General features: G+C 37.1%; 1 protein-coding gene across 1 annotated transcript in view; it reads right to left on the bottom strand.

The window, feature by feature from the left end:
- LOC110039585 (SWI/SNF complex subunit SWI3D) overlaps window positions 1–21,224 on the bottom strand; it is a 32,304-nt gene extending 11,080 nt beyond the window's left edge. The window contains exons 1-4 of the mRNA XM_020744706.1: window positions 20,665–21,224; window positions 19,640–20,166; window positions 307–861; window positions 71–237 (exon numbers count right to left, since the gene is read on the bottom strand). Coding sequence (XP_020600365.1) covers window positions 71–237; window positions 307–861; window positions 19,640–20,166; window positions 20,665–21,175 — 1,760 coding nt within the window. The 5' untranslated portion in view covers window positions 21,176–21,224. The remainder of the gene's footprint in view (window positions 1–70; window positions 238–306; window positions 862–19,639; window positions 20,167–20,664) is intronic.
- Window positions 21,225–26,153: the final 4,929 nt, after the last annotated feature.

Genomic DNA, 26,153 nt, shown 5'->3' with positions numbered 1-26,153 from the left:
CATTAATGAATATCATCAGGTTTGGCATTTCAGCTGCACTAATACAAATTTTAAGTGACAAGATGGAGACCTCTCGGGGACAAGAGGACTGCTGGCTTCATTAGGTGGCTCCTCAAGAATGAAGCAATGCCTTGAAACCAGCTGAGTTCCAGGAGATTCCTCTGATATGGATTTTAAAGAACTATGAGATGAAGTTGACACAACATCCTGGTCAACCAGTCCTGCTAAGAATGCTGCCTGCAATAAGAACATTAGTTAGTTGGTCACTTTCTGCACCTAAAACAGGACTACAAAATTAATGCTTACCAACACCATGACAGGATTTCCAGCTTCCACAAATGATAACAATCTTCCTTCGTCATCAGTAAAGCTTACAGCCTGAAATGCCCTCCTTAAAGAGTTAATAGCAAAGTTGGAGTATGTTTCACTAGATAGATCAACTTCAGCATTTTTCCTGTCTGAGACATCTGCTGGGGATGAAACGGGTTGCTCAGAGCTCATGCCGTTCTCAAGCTCCATTGCTTCAGGAGACTCCATATTCGCCGAGCTCGGCTCCACTCTTTCCACCATATTGTCATCATCATTTTCCTTGATTTCTAGGAAAGGATCTTCTATAGGCATTTGAAGAAAATGCAAGATGCATTGAGCTTTAGTTTTCGTAGCAACATGCTCAGCTATTTCATTCCAGTTCTCACCAAAAAGCTCCAAGGCTTCTAGAAGTAACAAAGTTTCCTGATCTGTCCAATTCCGACTACTTACACCAGGGCCATCAGCCGACTCCATAAGAATGAAATCAGCTGGAGTCATGCCTGAGCCAAACATCCCATTATTATAACACTCCGCACAGAGATCAAAATCTGCCTGCAAAACAAATAAATAGTATGGACATCGGGGTGATGTTAGTCATGTACCAACTTTGCGCCATATTCGCACTGTAAAGAAAAGACATATTCATGAATTATGTGAAGTAAACTATCTCTAACATTCTATATCCGCTATACTTCTTGAAGATCAGATTTATTCATTTCATTTGTTCTATTTAATCAAGAAATTTCGCCAGAAATTTGGGGGCAAGTAGAAGGTGGAATAAAGTTTATGTTAAGAAAATGGGTTAGCACACTTCATTTGGTAATAAAACATGAAAAGGTGAATAATTCTGATTCGTTATCACTTTAAGTGGCATTTGCTTTTGACCTCATCAAATTACAAAAGCTTTGGTATCTCCTGTAGATTTATAACTATGAAATAATCGCATCAGACGGATATGAAAAGTATGATTATAGGGCCAAAGTTTCATACAGTTAGGAATGTTAACAATGTCGTATTTTATCATGATAGATTATTAAGTAATGATATTTGAAGCAATAAGTGATGGGCTACCATACACTTTAACACTAATGCCTCACGTGCACAAGCAGAACTACTTGGGGAAAAAATACAAATTCCGCACATGTGCCTGCACAAAAAAAAAGGGAAGAAGAAACAGAGACTGAAGAGTAAGAGCAAATGTAGACATCATTTTTTAAACCCATGAGAACAACATTGATCCTTTCAATGGTCACTTTCACACCAGCCCAAACTGGGATGCTCCGATACAAGTCATATCAAGGTATATAAGGTTTTCCTTAAGCAATTTAATGTATAACACTATTAAAAGAGAACTATTAGTCAGATAATAGAAATATAGAAGTAAAATGTAAATGCAAATAATGACATAGAACTGCAATGAATTTTTAATGACAATGCAAAAAAAAAAATGTAAGCAAAACAGAAACATAAGTATGCAAATTTCACAAGCAAGCTATTTAATATATTCATCATTACCGAGCAACCATAGTAAATTAAGAAAAATTAAGATCAAATAACTTGATGATAATTTGCAAACAAAAAAAATGGATTCACTTGAGTGTTTTTATCATAACAGAGCATTGCAAAAATTAATGTCATACACAAACAGAATCAACAGAAGCGCCAAATTTAAATAAATCCAATCACATTTTGCAACCCATAACTTAATAAAGAATAGGACAAAATTAGATGAGTAAAAAAATTAAGAGAAATGAATAACGGCACTGCAACCAATAGGGTTGATATTTTAGCTGGAAAGTTACTCAAAAAATGAATCAACTTTTTTGAATTGAGCTTGAATTGTGTTAAACTAGCCAAGACGCAAGTCAAAATTTTGGCCCTATTCAATCTTTGGCCGGTCTGAAACTGACCAAGGCAGCTCGAGATAAGCTCAAAATATAAATATTATGTAAACTCACTGTTATATTATATATATATATATGTATATATATATATATATATATATACATATCATATATAACAAACATGTCGTCGTTCCGCTCGAACCCTAGCGTCTCGCGTTGCTTTCGGCTTCGGGATTTACTTGCGTCGCCTCGCGTTGCGTTCGCGTCTCGTCTGTGACAGAGCCACTCGACACTAAGCCTGCGTCTCGTCTGCGATAGAGCAGCTTGACACCTGCGTCCTGCTTCTGCCTGCTTCTCGTCTGCGACAGAGCCGCTCAACACCCGTCGTCTGCGACAGAGCCACTCGACACCCCTATTCGTGCAGCTTCTCACTGTGCTGCAGGTTGGCACTGGCTGCGGTAATGGCCTCAAAAATTTCCTATGCCGCCGCCCTCGCCGGTAATAACCCCGCCAAACCCTCCTATGCTACAGTAGTTCACAAACGCAACTCTCATTTTCACCTCGCAGATAGTGTGGTATTACCGCAGATTTATCATGATTATGTTGCAAGAAATGGCGATTGCAATCTTATAAAAAAAAGTAGAGAAAAAGGTGGGTAAACCAACAATTTTCTTCTCTGACACTGAAATTTCAACTCGTGCAGAAAAATACAAATTTACATTAGTTGGAAAGTTCCAATAGGTTGCCTTAAGATGAGGATCATCAGGAAGGTTTTGAAGATTTCAAATTGGTTGGGGGTTGGCAGGTGGGTCGTTTCGACGAAATGCATGTTATGATACAGCTAAGCACAGAAGATGATTACACGAGGATTTTCTCAAAAAAATTCATCACAATTGAGGGCAAACATATGAAATTGCTCAAATGGACCCCTAATTTTGATCCCAATCAAGAACCCCCAATTGCACCTATCTGGTTCTCATTACCTGAACTCAAGCTTCATTTCTTTGACCTGTCTATCTTATATGCAATTGAGACTATCCTTGGAAAACATATGCAGGTAGACTTACCTACAGTTCATTTCTCAAGGCTCTCCATTGCAAGGATTTTGATTGAACGAGATATCGAGATATTACACTTAGAAGTCTGGCTTGGATCTGCTCACAATGGTTATTGACAAAAAATCAGTATGGAACAAAAACCATACTACTGCAAACACTGCAAGATGTTTGGACACCCGCATGAGAAATGTTTCAGATTGCACCCATAGTTGAGAACTAATAGTCAAAGGCAAGAACACACTATTAGTGCACCTCATGTGTCTGAACGCGCTCCCAACAAACCTGAGGAGGGAATCACCACAAGACAGGAGTTGGTGTCTGCCCCTGGAAACCCTTCTCCTGATCATACTACAGCGGATAATGTCAGAACTGAAAATCAAGATAGTCCCGCAGCTCCTATTCAGGAAGCATTAGGTGTAGAGATAACAATTCACACTTCACATACACTGAAACCTATCGTGGTGACAACGACTGTCTTTCTTCCTACTGCGGTTCTAACATCAAATCAGATCGAGGATCACATAAGCCAGTATTCAGATGAAGAACGACAGGTTTACATTTCTCGGCGGAAGAAGGCTGTGGCACACTCCAACTTGGAAATTTAATGGATGATACTGTGATGACTCCTGACAATGGCACGACTCTTCAAAGTTTGTTATCTGGTTCCGCTCATAAAACTAGAGGAAGAGGCCGGACTAAACTGGCTTGTCCCTTGCTACTTGTTTTTTCGAAAGCAAGAGTTTATTGGAGATAAAATAGAGCAAGAGAGCTTTAATGGTTGGCTCTTACATGTGTTAATTACGCTATTAGAAAAATTAACATAAGGAGTTCTCATGGTTAAAAGATACCATGGTTCGATCAAAGTTGAAGATGTTTTACTCTTATCGGTCGCCAAATCGGGAGAAAGATATTTGATATATATATATATAATATTTAAATTTTAAAAAGAGTAATTGGTTTTGAGTTGGTTCCAAATCAATTTGATAGCAGCTGTGTTGGTAAGACATCAAACCAATTCAATCCATGAGCTGATTTCCAGCAACCTATCTATGTTCATGACAATTCAATCTGGCTCTGAATCAACACGGAATAAGATCATTCTCACTTGAAGCATCCAAGAAGAATTTCAAGCCTTGAATTTCATCACAAAACTGAAATCACATACAAAAAACTTTAATAATTAATCAGCAATTTTTTTAATGACTTAGTCGCCCCTTCTTTATAATAAGATGAAAAGCAATATACAATCACAAAGAAGTAACATATTTCTAGGAATAAAGGTGAATATCCAAAATTTTAACCAATTGGATTGTAACATATTATTCACAAGATCTATCTGAAGTTCAACAGAAAACAATAGATGAAAAGTACCATTTTCTACTTTCAATAATGTAATTTCAATTGAAGATAAAAATGGAAGACCAAGACTAACAATGAAAGAAATTGTGAGCAACATTTTGTAGAATGTAACCTGAAAGCTAAACCAACTATAACCCATTTAAATTTGAATTATCTAAAATACAACTCAAAATAAGAGAGACAGATGCAATAAAACAACTTTATGCTTTTAGACTTTAAGCTTAGCATGAATCTCCCAACTCTAAAGAATTTTTACTCATCCAAATAGCTTCTTGATAACATCTAGAAAATATGGGCAAAAGTTTTGTAGCTCTTCCAAAAAAAAAAAAAAAACCAATAAGACATCATGATGTAAAGGATCAAATTACCAAGGGCCAGGAGAAGAAGAACACGAGATCAAAAGAGAACAAAGGAACAAAGCTGTTGTTAAAGTTTCCGAAAAATGATAATAATCTCCTTTCACGTATTTGTCGGTCAACTTTTCGATAGATTTGATTTGAAAATATGGATATATGAAAATAATTTTTTGAAATTTAATTTAAGCATAAAAGATATATATAGTTTGAGTTTTAAAAATAGTATGTTTTAATTTTTAAAAAATGAGACCAAATGGATCTCATTAGTCCAATAGTTTGCATAATCGTGTCCGATACCGCGAATACTACACCCTCCCGAAAGATAAGTGTAGACCTTGGCGATAGACTCAATCCTGCAAACTAAGAGATTTGTGACATCCGTTTGGTCTGCGAACATTTTTATATATGACCAACAAGTTTATCCCCCTATCTAATACAAAGATTAAATAGGGTTTATTTTATCTGGGTTCCAAGTTCCCTATAGAGGCAAACCCCTATAGTTAATTACATCTCAAATGACTAAGGTCACTTAAGACTCTCGATAATGATCAGTGGTTCTAATCTACAAGTTTCCAAGGTTTAGGTTTTCACGGTAGGACGTGGAAAAACAAGTGAGAGTGGCTCAAGTAGGAACAATTCTTTTAGGAGTCCAAAGAAAAGAAAAGGTAGGGGATGTCACAGATCTTGAGGAGAACTCTCAGTGACTTCCCAAACTATCCTACTGTGTGGCTGCATTTTTAGAGATGATGACATTCAATTATTCAATCCTGTCAATTTTATTATTTGGGACTTACATTTGCATAATACCCGATTATGCAAATAACCCGCGGAGATAAGAGGATTTACGTCGTGTCACACGACAACCTCGGAACCTAAGGCGAGTTAGGACTTACGCTGCACAACATGGTTGTACAGGAAGCCTAAAAAAGAAGGCACAACCTGGTTATGCAGGGGCCTAAAAGAGAGTGAGGATTTACGTCGCTCTAGGCGAGCTACCTCGAAGTCCTATGGGTTGTTATTATACTAGGAAGAGATAATGCTGAAGAAGATCTTCTTGCTGCTCGCTCCAAGCTCCTCGTTCTGCTGCCCACAAAGTTGGTTCCAAGCTCCTGTCGTCGCGATGGCTCCAGGGTTTGTGTTTGAAAATTGTAGTTTATGTTTCACAGTTTTGGTTTTGCATGCAGAATAAGCAGATTGCAAATAAATAAAATGTGCTTGAAAGGTAAAATGCAGTAAAGTAAAAGGTTGTATATAAACTGTAAAAGCGTACTTGGGCATCTGCTACTGTTGCGTTATTTGTGTTGCGAGCGTAGTATGATTTGCAACATATTTAAACAAATTTGCAAGAAAATAAATAAAGCAAGAAAACCCAGCATGAAAGTCATAAAAACGAGTCGTAGAAATCACAAGCAAACGAAACACTTAGCCACACATGAAAGACCAGGACTGAGTGTAAGACATTGGTAAAAGTGAGGAGCTCAGAGCTGGGTTGTGCCCGACAATCTACAGAAGGCAGTCCTTAACCTCAATCCAAGTGACTAGCCGTGGGCCTTTATAAATTTTCATAGAAAGATTTTCATGCAAAAGTTGTTATTTAAGTCTTTTTTTTATGCAGAGTTCTTTTAATCATGCAAAAGAAATTTTTATTTTATATTTGTAAATATTTTGTAAAACCCACAGGTCAGTCACTCTAATTGTGCTAGAACTACTGACAACCTAAGAATGTCGGGGGCAACGATCCCACCAAGAATCGGTGAATAATATCATGGATCATTCCGTCTCCCTTGTTGAAGATCCTTGAGTTAGGAGATACTATTCTAATAATCTCACTTCGTATCCCTCGTCTAAGCACACATAAGCAATGTCACCATCACCCTCGCCACCTAGACCCTAGACTTATCCTAATCCGATGATCCACATGTGGCGTTAAGAAATTTCCCCAATTGTCAGGAGGATTTGAATGTAATATTCAAGCTCAAATCCCGGTGCACTGGGTTTCATTGTAAGTTAAGTCATTAAGAGAATTTCATTGTTGATTTAATTAAGGAAGCATAGGTCACGTCTCGATGTATCATGTCTAGTGTCTTAGTTTATGAATTAGGGTCAAGTGTCTAGTTTCACTGTGCATTCGAGGAGAATTAAGTGAATGGACTCTTACCTAGGATATGCTCCTAAAACCTTGGGAGATTACACTGCAGAGATTAGGTAGATGGGCTCTCACTTAGGGTGTGCTCCTAAAATCTAGGAAGACCATGCTGAGGATTAGGTGGATGAACTCTCACCTAGGGTGTGCTCCTAAAATCTAGGAAGCCTATGCTGAGGACTACCCTAGAGTGTGTTTATAAAGTGGAGGAAGCCTCTTCTAAAGTGTAGGAAGCCTAAACCGAAAACTAGGTGGATGGGCTCTCACCTAAGGTGTGCACTTAAAGTTCTAGGAAACCTACGTTTTAACTTATGCTTAAGGTGATTTAAGGTTTTCTATATCTTACAATTAATTAAATCATCAATCCCCAACTTTATGACTTAACCATTTAAAAACAAATAAAACAAAAGAAGGATAAGACAAGACCCACTTTCAAAACTAGTAAAGTCAAGGGGAAAAACAACGAGTGAATCGACCAAAAAAGAAACGTTTAAATGATAATTAAGTAAAACCCAAAATAGTAGATAAAGCTCTCCAAATCCAATCTCAAAATAGTAAATAAAGTTGTTAAACTCAACCCCAAAAACAGTAGGCAAAACTCTCAACAAAAATTGCCTTTTTGTAGGTATTTGAGAACAAAACATTAAATTGAAACAATCAATGGCAATGTTTTGCTATAGTATTATAGAAATAGGCATGTCATGCCAAAACCAAGGGATGAACTGCCTAACTTTCAAATTCAATGTACTTTATAAAGTAATCATACACAATGTTATAAATTCTCAAGAGACAATTTATAATGATAAATCACTGTCTAAAGAACATGTGTCATTAAAGGTGCAAAGGACTAATGACATTCAATACGATTCACTAAAAAAATGAAATTTATCAAAGTTATGCAGCCCATAGATGATCATCTTTTGCATTCAAATGTAAGTAGTTACAAATTCCAAGAAGACAAATCTTCAATGCTAGTATAAACCAACATAATCCACCTGTCAAAATGATGTTGAAATACAGGTTACAATGATCATTATCAGTTTATGCATGAGCCAATAAAATGTCACAAAATTCTTTAATCTCCAAGGAATATAGAAGCAAGCAGTGGCAAACTTGAATTACTCATTAAAAAAAATGTAGATTGCAAGAATATCATGCCTTTGTCATCTGAGTCAGTTCAAGACGTAATCGAAACAAAAGTACATATGCAACTATACCTTCCACCTTCCAGTAGGAATAGATGTTGAGCGAAGAGAAGTAAAAGAAGTTCGGCTCTGTGTTCGTTGCAATCTCGTCACTGCCTCCTTGCTAACGTCGATGTTGGAAATTCAATTGGGACAGCAATGGTTTAAGCGAATCGGGATCGAGAGGGAAAGGCAGGGTCGAGCAAGGGCAAACGGTGGACGCGATGGGGAAGGCTAGGATTTCTGTTCGGAGAGGAGGCGTGGGTGAAGCGCAAGAGGAGCGGGAGAAGCGAGAGTCAAGTGGGTGACGATGTGCGGCTTCGGTGCGTTTGACAGGATCAAACAGAGAGCGGGCCTCTGCGGGGAAGATACGGGAAACGGGATCGAGCTGGAGAAAGGAGCTGTCGAGCGCAGAGGGAGAGCAGGATCAAGCAATTTCGGTGCGGGAGAAGGAACGGTGAGCGAGATTTGTCGTGAGCGAGAGAGAGGTGAGCGAAGCTTCGGTACAGGGAGTATGCGAACTTCGGTTCGTAGAGGAGTGTGGGGGTTTTGTTCGCAGAGAGGAGGAGAGCTTCGATCGGGCGAGGAAGAGGTGAGCGAGGACTTCGGTGCACAGGCGGGAGGTGTCGGTGCAGAAGAGGAGGGAGGCGAGTTCGAACGGAGCGGCTGTTTGGCGCAGGGCGGTGCAGAAGGGGAGGGAGGGGAGTTCGACCGGAGCGGCTGTTTGGCGCAGGGAAGAGAAGAAGCCGGCAGGTGACTAGAGCGGAAGAGACGAATGGGAGCTCCGATGCAGAGGAGAGGCGAGTGCGGGAGAAGCTCTGCGGCTTCGGTGCGGGAGACGGAGGCAGGGAGGGATCGAGCAGAGAGCGGGAGAGTGGGTTCCCTTCTGTGGGTTCCCTGCTTCGCAGGGAGGAGGCGAGTGCGGGAGAAGCTTTGCGGCTTCGGTGCACGAGACGGAATCGAGCGGGGCGCGAATGAGCAGGAACGAGTGGGGACTTTGTTCGCTGCCGAGGAAGGAGACGAGCGGAAGGTTTTCGGTGCAGAGGAGAAGAGAGCCGAGCGGGGGACGAAGAGGGGGCCGAATGCCAGGAAGGTCAATGGAACGCTCGACTTGTATATCCAAAAATGTATTCGTTATGGGTGATTAGGCGGGGAATTGATTAGTTTCCCTCAGGGGAAGAGTTTTATTTGGCTATAATAACTCTTAATTAAATTTCATTAAGGTTGATTATATGATTCATTTGAAATTTGAAATTTGAAAATTTTGAAATCTGAAAATCGTTTAGCCGCCTGAGTCCAGCCCGAATTGCACTTAAGCTGAGCTCGAACCTGGGTTGAGTTCGGGCCCGCGCCCCGCTAATTAAAAAAAATGTGCATCAATATCCGTGTCATATGTGCGCGCGTGTAACCCTAACAATATGGGTGTCCTTTCTAGCTAAAGTTGACGTTCTGGACGCTTCTGTGCGCGACGAGTTTGCGGCGGGCGAGTCAAATCAAGTCAAAGTCGTGTGTGGTGCAGTGAGTGTGTGAATTGCGGCGTTCACGAGTAATCGAGTCACAAAGGGCTCACCTAAGGTTGTTTGATCCTATAGGAACTCATTTTCGGGCCCTCTACATGTTGGTCCTTAGCCCTTGCAACTAGAAGTTGAGTGCTTGGAACCACTCATGCGAGTTCTTCACAAAAATGAGTCAAGAAGTGGGTCGAAGCTCTACGGGAGGTGGGCTCCAATACTAGTCTGCTAAGATGGTCAACAAGGAACTCTTAAGGCTATAGATTTGGGATTCTGGGAGTAGGAAACTAAACCTCACTAAAAATGAGGTCAACAGTATTCAGTGGAGACTATTTATATTCCGACATCACATACAAACAAAACATTAAAAAAAAACATATTAGCTGCAGAAGTTAAATTTGCTTAAATGTAATTAAGATCCATTAGAGTATATTAATAAATATCATATAATAAATGCAAAACTAAGGCAATTAGCTGCATCAGATCCCTTCTGCTTCAAAAGAACTCGACCCGGGTTCAGAAATCTACTTCAAATGTATACAAACAAGCTACAATTATGACAATCAAGAGGACTGTCAAGGAAGTGAGAATCAAAAAGAAGAAGACAACTTCTGCTTAACTTCAATTTCACATCTCAGCTTGTTGCCATAATTCCATATAGACATAATAATGAACAAAAAAATGGCAAGCAACAACAAAAATCAACTTCCAGCTCTCACAGACAGCATAAATAACAATGACATTAAATATCATGTCAAAATCCCTCAATCAAAATATTTCTAAACTAATTGTAAGCATTAGAAACCACTGAGAATCATAACACACCCCTATCACCACATAACCCAAATACAAAGAACCTAAAAGACTCGAAGCTATCAATGCACGACTGACGAGCATTGTTGCAAACATGATCACCAGAAATAGTGGGCTTGTACAGTCATTCGAGCGGAAGAAATGATTGGAGACATAGCCTGCGATGAAATGACCCATAAAAATCAATATACTCCAACAAGAAACTAAGGTAACTATTTCTTTACATTTGTAATCCAGAGAACTAACAAACTGACTAATGTTATCGATGATGGTCAAGCCCGAGCCCTTCAAAAATTCAACTTCAGCAATGCCAGCTTTCACCGCTTCATTTTGTGGCAACCTGAAATTAGAAAAAGCCGTATGCACAATATTGAATGCACGCTGGCCCGACTTGGGAGGAAATGTGAGTTGTAATCCATTTGTGTTTCTGGTTACTGGTTCTTTTTTCTACATCATTATTATTGACCTCTATAGGAGATGGTTTGTTTCTTTTCTTATAAAAAAATTGATCACGCCTTTCAGCACCAATAGTATTTTTGTGGGCATTGACAAGTTCCTGAAACTCTTTGCTCGAAGCCATTAATTCATGGAAAAGAGCAGCGAAAATAAATTCCCCATCTCACATCGGCAAAATAGAATTGAATACGGGAAAAAATTCACTTGATGAGTTATAACAAGACTGACTTGGACGAATGAATACCAATCACATATTCATTAAAAGAGTTACTCGCAGTATGAGTATCAACAACACTGAAAGCGTCATCAATGAGATATATATCTGCATCCGGATAAAATGTACAGGCAAGCCGATTATGTTGTTTCTGTCTGCAACCCAGATTAACTACCCTTTCTCCCATTTCAGTTAATTCTCCATAAGTTAGCATCTCAATATCTTTAAAGGAAGGAACCTTTTTTCAGTGTTTCATGGTATTTTTGTCCATCAATTGCGAAGCCAAATAGAGTATCCCCCCTCAAAGTATAAGACTGAATCCAAGAATTCTGTGAAACAAATACAGTTTTTCCAGAAAGTTGAACCATGCCCTCTGTTTTAGGAATTTCTTCAAGAACCGCAGCTAAAAGTTGCTTTTCCAAAAACCAACCTCACCGCAGACCTCAAGTTTATATTCCTTAATGTGGGCTTAAAAAAATGCTCATCCCATGAAAAGCTAGCTGAGTTGATCACCATTGGTTTCTTGATGTTCCTGTTATACCTATTTGTTTTCAGCTCAAACCAGTGCAGTTGATTGGATCATTTAGGATCTTGAATATAGGAGCATATGGCAGACAATGATTTTGGAGAAATATGAAAATCTTTCAGATAAGATTTATCATTGGGAATTTTCATGGGACTAGCTTGAGTCTTCGACTCTTCTATTATACCTTTAGATAGTTCTTCTTCATCACTCAGATCTTTCACAGTTTGCCCCGCTACACTCTCACATTCATCATAAAGCACGTGTAGCTTACCATTTTCACCAGTTTCTCTCAATGAGACCTCAACATTGGTTTTATTAAGAACAAAACCATGTAGATCACGAAGTAGAAACAAATCTTCATCTAAACTCTCGAATGATTTTACTTTACCTCTTACTGCTATTGGCCTAGAACTGGCATTAGACTCTTGAGAAATGTTGAGCCTCATCAAAGCCTTAGAACAAGAATGCAAATACATGTCTTTCTCCATCTGATTATTAGTGAAGCTACAGTTTATTGTTCTACATTCAGAAGTCAGTAATCCTGCATTACCGGAAGAATGAAATTCAGCACAGGAATTTTCTTAATTTGAAATGCTCGATTGACCAAAGGCTCTATTTGAGCATAAAAATTTTGGAGAACTACAGAATTTACATCATCTACAACTTCAAAATCTTCTTCAAATGAACAATCACTAATAAATTGATTTCTCTTAATAATATGTTTTCAATTAACCATAGGAAAATAAGATGAAATTCCATATGTGTAGTGCATGTTGAGAGATTCAATAGTTTCTAGATAAATTAATTGATCATAATCTGATGGAAGAAATTGCTCTCGTAACAACGATTCTTTTTGAGCCAAGTCTTGACATAACTATGATCCATCGCAACGACGAGCTAGAATCGCATGATTCCACTATGCAGCTGCTCACCCCCTTTAACTAATGTATGGCAAAACTAATTTTTCTCTCTTGAGGAATATCAAGGTCCTCAAACAACCTCTCCAATTCCTGCTCCCAATCTAGATAATCCTCAATGTGGGTATTACAATCAAAATAAGAACAGAGGAAATCATATATAGTTTCAAACTTACACTGGCTATTATACTGATGAATCGAGTAAGATTTATGACTAATATGAGCAAATCATAGACAATAATGAAGCTCGCCAGTGTATTCAAGAAGCTCTGCTCTAGCCGAATGGTCGGATCGACGAGAACACCGTAGATCTCAATTCGCCACAGCGATGCCACCCATTTCTAGTAAGCCTGTCAGATAAGCCGATAGTTGTCGGGTAGGGCGGGCATCACTATTCCTAAAGTGATGTACCTCCCTTCGCACTCTCCACAAAGAAGATCAAAAACCCATATCTAGGGCTTGGGCTAGTAGCTTGGGATTTATGGAAGTGAGGCCGCCTTTGAACGCCGCCACAAGCTAGGGCATCGCCATCGTTCCTCTTCGTTATCATAGGCTTAGATACCAGTTGATCTAAAGGATCGAATAAGTAGAGGAAAGGAGAAGAAGAACGTGAGACCAAAAGAGAACAAAACTGTAAAGCTACAGTTAAAATTTCTGAAAAAAATTAATAATCTCCTTTCCCTTATTCAACAGAGAATATTTATATTCTCACTATCACATACAAGCAAAACATAAAAAGAGGAAAAAACATAATTAAATAAGGAAGTTAAGTTTGCTTAAATATAATTCAGCATCTATTAGAGTACGTTGATAAATAATATATAATAAATATAAAACAAAGGTAAATAATTGCATCGCATCATATAAGGATCAACATTTAGTTCCAAGAGTTGTTCTTAATGTGATACAAATGAAATGAGCGACAACCCATGGACCTAACTACATTATTATTTTACTTGATTCATGCCATAACTAATAACTTTAGCAGAACCATATGTTAATGTTTTATATACATTTTATATTTATTAATATTATTGACAAATTAATCATTATAATTTTCATTTAGGCATTTAAGAAAAGATCTCTCCATCAAGGATTCTCCTATATCATCAAAAAATTAACTTGATTTGATGAAAGTAGACCATGGCAAATGCTTCTCTCTCCTCTTTACATCCAATTTCTAGTAAGGCAGCCAGATAAACTGGTGTGGTTGGCAAATAGTCACTATTCCTGAATTGATGTATCTCCTGTCGCACTCTCGGCATATAAGATTGAAAACTCATATCTAGGGCTTCCGACATCAGTGGGCTAGTAGCTTGGGATTTGTGGAAGTGAGGTCAGCTTCGAATGTCGTTGCAAGCTGGGACGTCGCCATCGATCCTCTTCGTTGTTATAGACTCTGATATCACTTGATGTAAATGACCGAATAACTAGAGGCAAGGAGAAGATGAATGTGAAACCACAAGAGAACAAAACAACAAAGCTACAGTTAAAGTTTCCGAGAAAATAATAATAATCTCATGTCACGTATTCAGTAGAGAATATTTATATTCCCACTATCACATACAAGCAAAACATTAAAAAGGAAGGAAAAAAAACATAATTAGCTAAAGAAGTTAAGGTGCTTAAATGTAATTAAGCATCTAATATAGTACATTGACAAATATTATATAATAAATGCAAAACTAAGGTAATTAGCTACATCACATCATATAAGGATCAACATTTAGTTCTAAGAGTTGTTCTTGATGTGATACAAATGAAATGAGCGACAACCCATGGACCTGACCATATTATTATTTTACTTTATTCATACTAAAGCTAATAACTATAGCAGATCCTATATGTTAATGTTTTATATACATTTTATGTTTATTAATATTATTGACAAATTAATAATTTTAATTTTAATTAAATTAGGCATTTGAGAAAATATCTCTCGATCAAGGGTTATCATATATCATCAAAAGACCTAACTTGATTTGATGAAAGTTGACCTTGGCTTATGCTTCTCTCTCCTCTTCACCTCACCCCCTCCCCCTTTCATCCTCTAATAGAACTCACCTTTCAACTTACCATAACTCCTCTCTCTTTCAAGAGGTCCCATTTTTTAGCCTTTTATACAATCTACCATAAACAATAAAAGTAATAACAATGTTGTGAGCTATTTTAGTTGCCAATAGACCAAGATTTTGATCAAAGAACTAATACTTTTCGCCAATGACATGTTGTTGGGTATATGCCATTGAAATCAATGTCATTTGTGACCATTATATACAACCTTAATATCATCATCTAGAGCTTCTGACATCAGTGGCTAGTAGCTAAGGATTTTTGGAAGTGAGGTCAGCTTTGAATGTCGTTGCAAGCTAGGACGACGTCATCGTTCCTCTTCGTTGCCATACGCTCTGATACCACTTGATGTAAATGATTGAATGACTAGAGGCAAGGAGAAGAAGAATGTGAAACCAAAAGAGAACAAAATAGCAAAGCAACAGTTAAAAGTTTCCGAGAAATAATAATAATCTCTTTTCAGGTATTCAGTAGAGAATATTTCTATTCTCACTATCACATACAAACAAAACATAAAACAGGAGAAAAAAAAACATAAATAGCTAAAGAATTTAAGTTTGCTTAAATGTAATTAAGCATCTATTAGAGTACATTGACAAATATTATATAATAAATACAAAACTAAGATAATTAGCTGCATCGTGTCATATAAGAGTCAACATTTAGTTATAAGAGTTGTTCTTGATGTGATACAAATGAAATGAGCGTCTACCCATGGACCTGACCGCAATATTATTTTTCTTGATTCATATCAAAACTAATAACTTTAGCATATCCCATATGTTAATGTTTTATAGACATTTTATGTTTTTTTAATATTATTGACAAATTAATCATTATAATGTTCATTAAAATTGGCATTTAAGAAAATATCTCTCGATCAAGGGTTATCACATATCATCGAAAGAATTAACTATTTTTTAAGAAAGAAGGAGAGGGGGGGGGTATGCCTCTCCTCTTTTTAGTTGGAGAAGCAAGGCATTTAAAATTCCCCCCCCCCCCCCCCCCCCCAAACACTTCCCTGCATCCCTTTCATCCTCTAATAGAACTCGCCTTTCAACTTATCATAACTTCTCTCTCTTTCAAGAGGTTCCATTTTTAGCCTTTCAAGCAATCTACTATAAACAATAAAAATAATAATAATGTTGTGAGCTATTTCAGTTGCCATTAGAGCAAGATTTTGATCCAACAACTAATACTTTCGCCAATGACATGTTGTTGGGTATATGCCTTTGCCATCAATGTCATTTATGACTGTTATATACAACCTTAATATCATCATCTTCAACAACTCCCCGTCTACATAAAGCCCTAAACACCAAAACACATAGTTTACATGTGCCCACTCACCCTCTCCAAATAGTCGTTGGCAAACCTATTATTACTACTACACATGTATTGAGAGGGACGGACATGACAAAAGAAATACTACAGACAAACAAAGAAAGTATGAGATTTTCAATCAATCAAAGATAAGGCACAAATTGGACAATATGCTCGTGAAGATCTTGTCAAAGGTCCTCCTTTAAAAAAGGGGAGAGTTAAAAATTTGTGTTGAAAGCGATTAGTAAATTCCCTAAATAATAAATCTGGATCATTACAAAGAGAGTTGCATGGTTTAATGAGTGCTTGTATGGATCACCAAAGAGCCATATGATTTAGTTTGTGGAAGAAGTATCCTTGTATTGTTAGCCGCATTTAAAGAGGGGGGGCATTCAAAAAAAGTGTCTTGTCCTCCAAATACCGAACACATATGAGCTTATAAGAAAAGAAGAAGTGTTCCCTTACTTTATTGGGAATGAGCCGTCCTTTAGAGGTCATGCCAAGGTACAAAGATGGTCCAACTAATCCATTCCTAGAGGACCAAAGCAACATCTTCAATAATCGCCAGAGTGGTTGTCAAGCTATAGTTGCAAAAACTCTCGCTATAAAAATGGAGCATGGACTAGTCAAATGTAACTAGAATTAATTGGAGGTGTTCGGAAGTGAATATCAAGTTGCATACGTTCTCATGTTCATGAGCCCCATTTACATTTCAATTTTCAAAATAGTTTAGAAAAAAATTAAATCACAAAATTGCTACTGTGATTCTTCATAACTAGAGTAATCTTCTCTATGCATATAACCAAAATCTTTCAGTCAATCTTTTCAAGTGATGAAGAAAATTTCATGAGGACCAAGTGTCTTAAAGTTTGTTCCATCGCCAATCTTTATGATTCATGCATTGGAGGTCCTCAAAATTATAGACACATCTTATCTTTTGAAGGAAGAGGGTGCAAAAGTCTATCACATACACAATGCCAAAAAGTAACACTAATGTTTCCTCTTCCAAAGATACTCCACATAGTGGTCATGCATGAACACACATACTCCTATCAATCTGCCACAGATGGATTCTCAATCACCATCACGCCAGGTTCCTCTATCATCAATGAATCTATTTTTCAAACAAAAACCTAAAAAAGAAGGCAATTATTCCAATAATGAACCAAAACACTATATAAATAGAATTGCTCTAGGCAAGCACATTGTTCCGTGATTCAAAGTCGATGAAAATTGAAGGAACAAATCCAGTAACCTGAATGTTACTTTTGAGCATGAGAACCTTATCATCAACAAAGAAAGCGTCGCTTAAAGGTTTAGTTTGGCTAAATTCTTGGATCAAATAAAGAGGTTGTCATGTTAAAGAGAAGAATAAAAAAATATGAAGTCTAGTTTTAAGAGTAGAGTGTAAAACTTGCAGGCTTTTGTGGTCATATTTTTATGGCTTAAAGATGCTAAAAGGCAAATTTAAAAAAAGAAGAAAAAGCTTCAAGATGCCAGCTTTGCTTTGAAATCGACTTAACCTGGACTAACTTCTATCAAAGGGATTAATGCAACCACTTATGACAGTGTTAGAGAAGGAATAACATTTGTTAAAGTGATGGGGCAGGGAATCTATTTTTGAACCTATGATAAGTATATTTAGCATGATATTCCTTCTGATCCTTGAATCATTGCTCAATGCTATACTTTAATTGAAGAACATAGATGTCCTATTGTCAATTGAATTATCAATTTGGCTTAATCTCAAAATATTGTCGAATGGGATGAGTTAGCTTACGACAAGGAACCTAGAGGTCTCCCAGAATGGGCTTGCTAAATGCTAGACAACATAAATATAGAAATATCATTATGAGAAGTTTATATATATATATATATATGGCAATTCAATCTTTTTAAATGAATGAGATATCATTTTCAAAACCAAGGTAGGGATAGGGAATCAATTGCCTTCAAACTTGTTATCAAGTAAAGCCATCATTCGATCACTAGTCATGAGATATTTTACTTCAAGTACATGATCTTTCACGCATAAAATTGTGCCAGTAAAATCACGACAATAACTTTGAAATACTTCCAAGTACATGTCGATGTGTAGGTTGACTTCGAAGTTTATAATTTAGATGTGTGGGTTGAAGTGAATTATTTCATTATTAAAGGAACAAGATGGTTACGACAACTTACCTCATAAGTCATGGTCCTTCATCTTCCTCAAATAAGGTTTCCATTTTTTCTCTGCTTGTTGCTAAATTGATGCAATCGAGGTGTTGGATTTTTCAAGCTTAACTTCCAACTTAGTGATAACAATCACAAAAATTGAGGTCCTCTCTAAGAAAGAGCTTGATGACCATCAAAAACAATTAAATGTGCTCAAAGAGTTTTTCTTTTTAAGCTTTCCACGATAAGAGCATCCCAATATGCCACCACATACAAATTTGGCTTATAAGCATATCATTTCAAAAGAGGATTGAAACTTCCATTATTAATCACCATATTTAGATGTATAAAAATTGATGGATTTGAACTCCATCGCTTCAAATCTCGTCATGGCATAATCTTCGAGCGACATGGGATTTTATTATGCTAGGTTTTTCTTTCTTTCTTTTTTTTTTTATGTTACAAGTTAGAATTAGCGGTGTTTATTGCCTCTTTCAACCTGTCAAAGAATAAAGCAGCAATTTCTGGACTCTCTTTTTTCAATCAGCCGGTGGAAGAGATGCTTATCTTCAGGACTCAAGGTTAAACCAATTGTTGTCTTAAGCCATGCCTTAAATGCTTAACCAGGACAAGTGGATTGAAGCATCAAACATGTGGAAACTTGAGGCAACGAACGAGACATATCTGATGTCAGTATCAAACCGCCTAAACGTAACCTTACCAAGTTCATTTAAATGTTAAAATTCAATTTAATCTTCTTGGGGCTTGATTAAATCATGGTCATTCTTGCAACTTATGTTCATGACTAACAAATTGATCATGATGGAACTCTTGTCATTGCTATTTGAAGTGCAATAAACACGTCAAAATTTTATTCCTGAATCTCTAAACTAAGCGAGATTGGTTCAGCCAAGCTTCCAATTATATCATCGATTCAAAACCTAGGAAGACCACTTCGAGGAAAATGGCATAATGAGGCAACAAGTGAACACCAAAACATTGAAAAGGACACAAGTTTTGAAAGATTAGTTTCCGCTGAAAAAATGAGTTGTTGCTAGAGAAACCTAAAGCTATGAACTTGTAAAAATATAACAAAATTAGCATCCAGAAATGCACAATGGAAAGATTATTGTCACTTAGTGAATAAGATAAAATAAAATTCATGGTTCAGTTGTAGCTCCTGACATAACAACACAGTTAGAAATGAAAGATGATGTTAAATAATACTCTTTCAGTTTCAAATAACATACCTGCAAAATAATTGCTTCAATAACTAGTAACTTAAACCACTAGCATCCCTTAAAATAGATTTATATCTAAAAAATGTGTGACGTCACATGATTCAGCAGCTCAAATCAGATTCAGTCCCAATTTTCAAATTTAACTAGCAACCAACCTGTTTCTGGCAATGATACCGTCTACGAGAGCAATCGCCTGAACATGAATTGCAATGGTACTCAACTGAAGGATCCACTGGCCGCATCATGTCATCAAGAAGTGCAGACTCTGGAAGCAGCTGTGGTAACATGGATGGTGGTGATGATTCCTGTTTTTTGGGGACATAACTTGATAATGACTCTGCATTTTCAAATTGGTATAGTTGGTCAAGCAGAGATGCTGTTTTCTCAGCTCCTACTTCGGGAGCACTTGTATCTGAAATTGAATGTGGGAAAGGATGGAAGTTGATCAAACCCCAGTGATCTAGAAACTCCATAACCTCTTGTCTAACACCTAGCTCTCCAGCAGATATCTCAGACAAATCTTTAACCTCCACTGGAGTCTGAGGATCAACGTGAAATTTCTTCATGATGGCATTTCGTATCTCCAAATATATTTCTGGCGTTCTACTCTCGGACTGCCCGTTAAAAAATGATGGCAACGCATGCTTCTCGAGTTCATGAATTTTCTCCCACGAAAACCAGCCTGCAAAAACAATGCAATAGGCCAACGGAAAACATGAGCTTTGTAAGCTATAGTGAACAATGTTCATTTTCTCTAGTAAGAACCCATTGGAGTAGTTGAAGTTGCAAAATAGGTTCTGAAAAATTGTTAAATGAAAAATTAACTATACTTCATTACTTAATCGGAAGTTGTCATAAATTAAACTCGGTATTGAAGCCAATATAAACCCTTCAAATGTATCTAAAGCATGTTTTCTATCTACAAACAACCAAGTGAGCCCTGTAGTGGAATCGACCAAAAAAACATTTCAGCAGTGCTGTTGAAGAGAAAACGAAGAAATTACGGAATAACAGCGTGAGCTAAACACCTAAGAAATATTAATAAAGTTGGACGCAGTACGCAGCAGCATTTCATCCAAAAACCCTAGTGCTGAGAAGAAGACCGATTCCACACTGAACAGCTAGAAAAACGCGAACCATTAACCAATCTCAACTACCTCGTCATGTTCTATTAACTCACCAGCTGACGTTGGGACTACATGTACGCGGACGCCTCTGGATCGCACGGCCTCAAACATCGCCTCCATTGTTGTCACATCCGGCGGCTCCACCGAACACTCTACAGATTTAATTGGATCTTCAAAAAACACTATCTCCTTTCCAACTTCTGCTACCACCGTCTCAACCATCGCAAGTCCCTCTTGCGGCGTCTGTGGACTGCCAGCAGCGATCTTGCCGGGGAGCTGCCTAGCTCGGGTGCAGGGTCCGTTGTGGCCACTGGAGAGTATGTTGAGGGCATTTCTCTCCTTAACTAGTCTTTTCGATGTGGAAGCGGAGACCACGGCAGCAGAGAGACTAGAAGCCACCTTCCTCTTCTGGCCACCGGTTCGCCGGCGTGGCCCCTCGGCTGGGGTTTCGGCGATAACTGCGTCTAGGTGCTCTGCAGCCACCGGAGCCTCCCGTCCACGTCTGCCCTCCATCATTGCGACGGACCTCTCTTCCACGCTTGCCGTGCGAAGTGAACAAAGCATCGGCCGTCACACTTTCTTCCTGAATCTCTATACTTCATACGTTCTTCGATTTTTTTTTTCTTTTTTTTTTTTTTTTGGTATCGAATCGTCCCGACTCACTGTTCCGCAGGGTGAGTTGGACGAGTTGAGCCACACCAAAGGGGGTGTTTGGTAAAGATACTTTAAGCACGATCTAGCCAAACACCATAAATAGGTTATATAAATTCATCTTAAAATTAAATCTACTTTTTGCTTGTTTGATTTACTAAATCCACTTGTTAGTTGGATTCAACTAATTTAGCGCACGAAAACAATATTGCAAATAAATTTATGTCAAACACCTCAAATTTGGATTTATTAAATCCAAATATCATTAAATCCAAACAATATTTCAGACACATTTATGTCAAACAATATTTCAAATAGTGATAGTTGGATTTAATTGTATTTAATCTTAATTGATTAGTAGCAATTAAAATAGTTTAAAATTTTTTAATAAAAATATTAAATGACTCAAGAAAGACTCTAAAATTACTAGCAAATAAAATATTTAAAAATAAAATTTAAAAAAATTAACAACTATTGTTGCTTTAAAAATATTTGATAGATTAACATGTCTAAAAAAATATATTATTTTTAAATTTTAAAAAAAATGTTATAAACATGTTATAGAATTTGCATGTTTTTATATATTTATCAACCACACAATCAGCTCCAAATCGATTATCTTCCTTAAAATGACGGTTATCAATGACTCAAAAGTTAACAATAACGTGGTCTTATAAGGGTTAAAGCATAAGAAATGAGAGAGAAAATATTAAAATAAGAATGACCACTAATGAATAGTAAAATGTATTGTTTATTAATCATTTTTTATAAAATGATTTATAGGAGAGAGAGTATAATATATGGTATTATATTTTATGTTTGTCCTTTAATGGGAGCTATGCAACCGATTAACTGGACTTGATTAGCTTTGGTTCGGTAGGATAGACTCGATCGGCTAGGCTATGTCGATTAGTTGATCTAGTTTAGTTATGACCCTCGATTCAGGAATGTGATAACAATATTTCATATAAAAATTTACAATAAATTACTTAATTATGATAATTATGTTTTAAGCTTCTCTTTTTAACTTGTATTTTAATGTTAGGCTTGTATATAACCCCTATAACTGCTCTATTAAGATAGATAATAAAACAAATCACTTTATAATTTTTATTTTTTTCTTTTCTCATGACTCACTCTTTAGTTTTCATCTTTATTGTCTTTCTTTGTATGTTGCTCTTTTTCGTGGTATTAGAAACTTTGATTTACTCATTCCTGACTCATGTAAACCTGAAAAAAACATTACATCTGGATTAGACACGGATAGTGTTATTGGAGGTGTTATTTATAATAAGATGATGTTATTTTGATAAAATAACACCATAATATTATTAATAACATCAAAAAACTATCATCTGCATGTAATTATATCGGGACTCCTGATCTAAACCAAAAGCCCCTAACGCTTCTCTCCTTCCCCTCTCGGATTTGCGGGTCTAGATCACTCAAAAGCATGTCAAACCCCCTTTTTCATCCCGCTCAATTCTTTTATTGACCAAGGGAGCAAGATGTAGTTGTCATGTCCTTCTTTTTGTCTCAACTTCACCAAACCCAATCTTGATTGTCCCGCTTCCTCTCTCTCAGATGAGGATCGTCATAGTCACTATGTTGCTTTGTTGTTCCTGCCATGAAGGACTCAAGCACTTCAGCTTTAAACAATGATTTTGCTTTGTAACATACATATAAGTTGATCCCTCCTTTTACCAAAATCCTCATCTAGCACCATTGTCAGTATGCCTTTCACCACCAGCAATTATCCCTTATGGAAGTATTATGTCCTAAAAATTATAAAAGCCGATGGGCTATTTGGATTCTTGGATTGGTCAATCTCTTGAAGTATGTCACTCAAATCAAGTCTATCGTTGATAACATCTCTGTGTTTGGATCTGTTGTTGATAAAGAAGGCATTATTCTCCACATCCTCGAGAGCTTACCACCTACTTATCAAGCCTTCAAACCCTCAGTTAGATCAAATCTTCTCCCATAAGTACTTCTCCCATAAGTATAGAAGATTTGTGCTCATTGCTTACTAGTGAGGAGATCAATCTATCCACAAATTTTCCTCAAAAGTCCACCAAAAACTAACCTGCTCTTCCTGTTATTGGAGGTTGTGAGAATACCACTTCTAAGCTAAGTACTCACAACAATTAACTCTACGACAAGCAGTTCCATGATCAAGTAACACCATCCAACTCCTAACTCAAACTGTGACATGCTACTACCTATCAAATCAGTCATAAGAAGGGTCATCTTGCTACCAACTACTGGCATAAAACCAACTTGAACTATCAACCCACAAAACGACAGAAGAATACGACCTTCCATTGTTTCTATCACTTACGATGTTGATTGATACCCTTTACTCAGAAGCTCCTGCACATCTTGTCGCTGATCTCAATAATCTACAAGAATCCACACCATACACAGTATTGATCAAGTAGAGTTGGTAATAGTGAATTTGTTTCCATGCACAACTCCATGAAAAGCTTGTTTTCAACCCTTAGTCATAAGTTTTCTTTTTCAAAAATCTTTCATTCCCCGCAAATTTCACATAACATTATTTCTATTTCACAGTTAGCAATAGACAATCATTATTACACTGCATTTGAATCTCATGATTACTGCATCAAGGACCACCATACTCAAGTCAACATATTACAAGGGTCTCATCGTAATGGTCCATATCTCATAACATCTTCAAATCACGCTCTTCTTGCCACATTTGCCCATTATGATCTTTAGCATAGACGACTGGGGCATGCAAAATCTCATTCTTTGGACGTTGTTTCTTGAAAATAACATCAAATTTTACATTCTAGTAAATACACTTTGAAAATTCTTCTATTAATGGTAAGAAATATCATTTTCCATTCTTCATTCTCAATAATCACATTTATGAACTTTTGTAATTAATTCACTCTGATGTTTGGGGTCCCTCCCCTCATTTTCTTTTCGAGGATACAAATACTATGTGATTTTTGTTGATAATTATCCTTATTATTTTTTGTTATACCATATGACATGCAAAACTAAAGTTTATCACATTTTATCAAAATTGGGCAAAGTGTTGTACTTCAGTTTAATACCCTTCTAAAAATACTAATAATTGATGATGGTGGTGAGTTCAAGAAACATATTCTCACAATTTCTTAACACTCACAACATTATTTATCAAACCTCGTCCCTCTATACCCTTCAACAGAATGGTATTGTTGAACATAAGCATATACATACTCTTGCAACCCATATATATTTCTCTATCTTCATTGGTTATCATGATCACATTAAAGGGTATAAGTGTTTTAATTCCAATAATAAAAAAATCATCAACTCAAGGGAGTTCCTCTTTCCCATATAAAGCTACCATTTAAAAACCACCCTGCATCAATATTCATCTATGACTTTCACATTCATGCCTATCAATTTTCTTGATAAAATACTCAACATCTAAATCAATACATTCCGGAACTATTATTCCTAAAAACACACATCAGATTACTGCTTCATCTCTCCCTTCTCTTCTGTTATATGTTACCTCTTGAATCCTCCATGTATTCATTCCCCAACTCTTCCTCGTCTAATTTTGAACCCTCTCACTTAATTGTTCCTATCCCATATCATCCCACGATCACTCGATCGAAGTCTGGGTATCTATCACCTAAATGTCAGTTTAATATTAATCACACCACTATCTAAAACATTCATATTCAACAACATTATTGGTGGCTGGAAATTTCAAGCGAAGTTCGTACTCCAAGATGTCTTGATTTGGGGATATGAGTAGTATTTATGTACCAGCCCCCAAGTTTTTGGATGCTCCATCTACGTATAATGTCCATTGAGGTGATCGTGAAAGAGAAGAGGGAGGTTCATCAAATGTAGGCACTGTATATTCTACCACAAAATTGACCAACACCTGTAATTTGATGTTTTGTCGTGGTATATAGTGGATGTTAAATTCTCTCAATTCTACTGACCATTTAACTAATCTTCCCGATGCTTTTAGTTTTTTTTAGGATAGCCGTCAGAGGGAGTTGTGTGTAGACATCGCTAGTGTGAGCCTGGAAGTACGGACGAAGTCTCCTTACTGAGAATACCAGAGCTAACGCAGTCTTATCCGCCATTGAATACTGACTTTCTGTTACAGAGAGAATCTTACTAATGTAGTATATTGTTTTCTCAACTAAATTTTCTATTTTAACAAGTACAAAGCTTATTGCATGAGGTGAAATAGTCAAATAGATATATAACATTTCTCCTTGAACGAGCTTTGAGAGGAGGGGTGATGAAGCCAACTATGCCTCGAGTTGCTCAAAAGCAATTTGACAGCCATCTTTCCATTGAAAACCAATGTTCTGAGCACCTTTAAGTATCTTGAAGAATGACAAATACTTATCCCCAAAACGAGCTAAGAAACGGGATAGAGCAGCGACCATTCAAGCGTTGAACCTCCTTGATGTTCCTTGGGGGCACCATTTCTCTTATTGCCCTAATTTTTTATGGGTTTGCCTCAATTCCACGATGGGTAACCATGAATCCCAGAAACTTTCTTAATGTGACTCCAAAAGTACATTTAGTCGGGTTAAGTCGTAAATCAGACGAATGAGTTGGAAACACTCCTCTAGATGAGAAATGTGTTGGGATGCTTCCAAGCATTTTACTAACATGTCATCAACATAAACCTTCATTGTACGCTCGAGAAGGTTTTTGAAGACATTGTTCATAAGTCGTTGATAAGTTGCACTAGTATTTTTTAACCTAAATGACATAACCTGATAACAATATAAGTCCTTATATGTTTGAAAAGATGTGGCCTCCTCGTCCATTGGCTTCATCTATATTTGATTGTATCTTGAATATGCATCCATAAAGCTTAGCATCTGATGTCCAT

This window comes from Phalaenopsis equestris, unplaced genomic scaffold (genome assembly GCF_001263595.1).
Source record: "Phalaenopsis equestris unplaced genomic scaffold, ASM126359v1 Scaffold000002, whole genome shotgun sequence".
Taxonomy (NCBI): Eukaryota; Viridiplantae; Streptophyta; class Magnoliopsida; order Asparagales; family Orchidaceae; genus Phalaenopsis; species Phalaenopsis equestris.
This window is presented reverse-complemented; position numbering and strand designations above follow the sequence as displayed.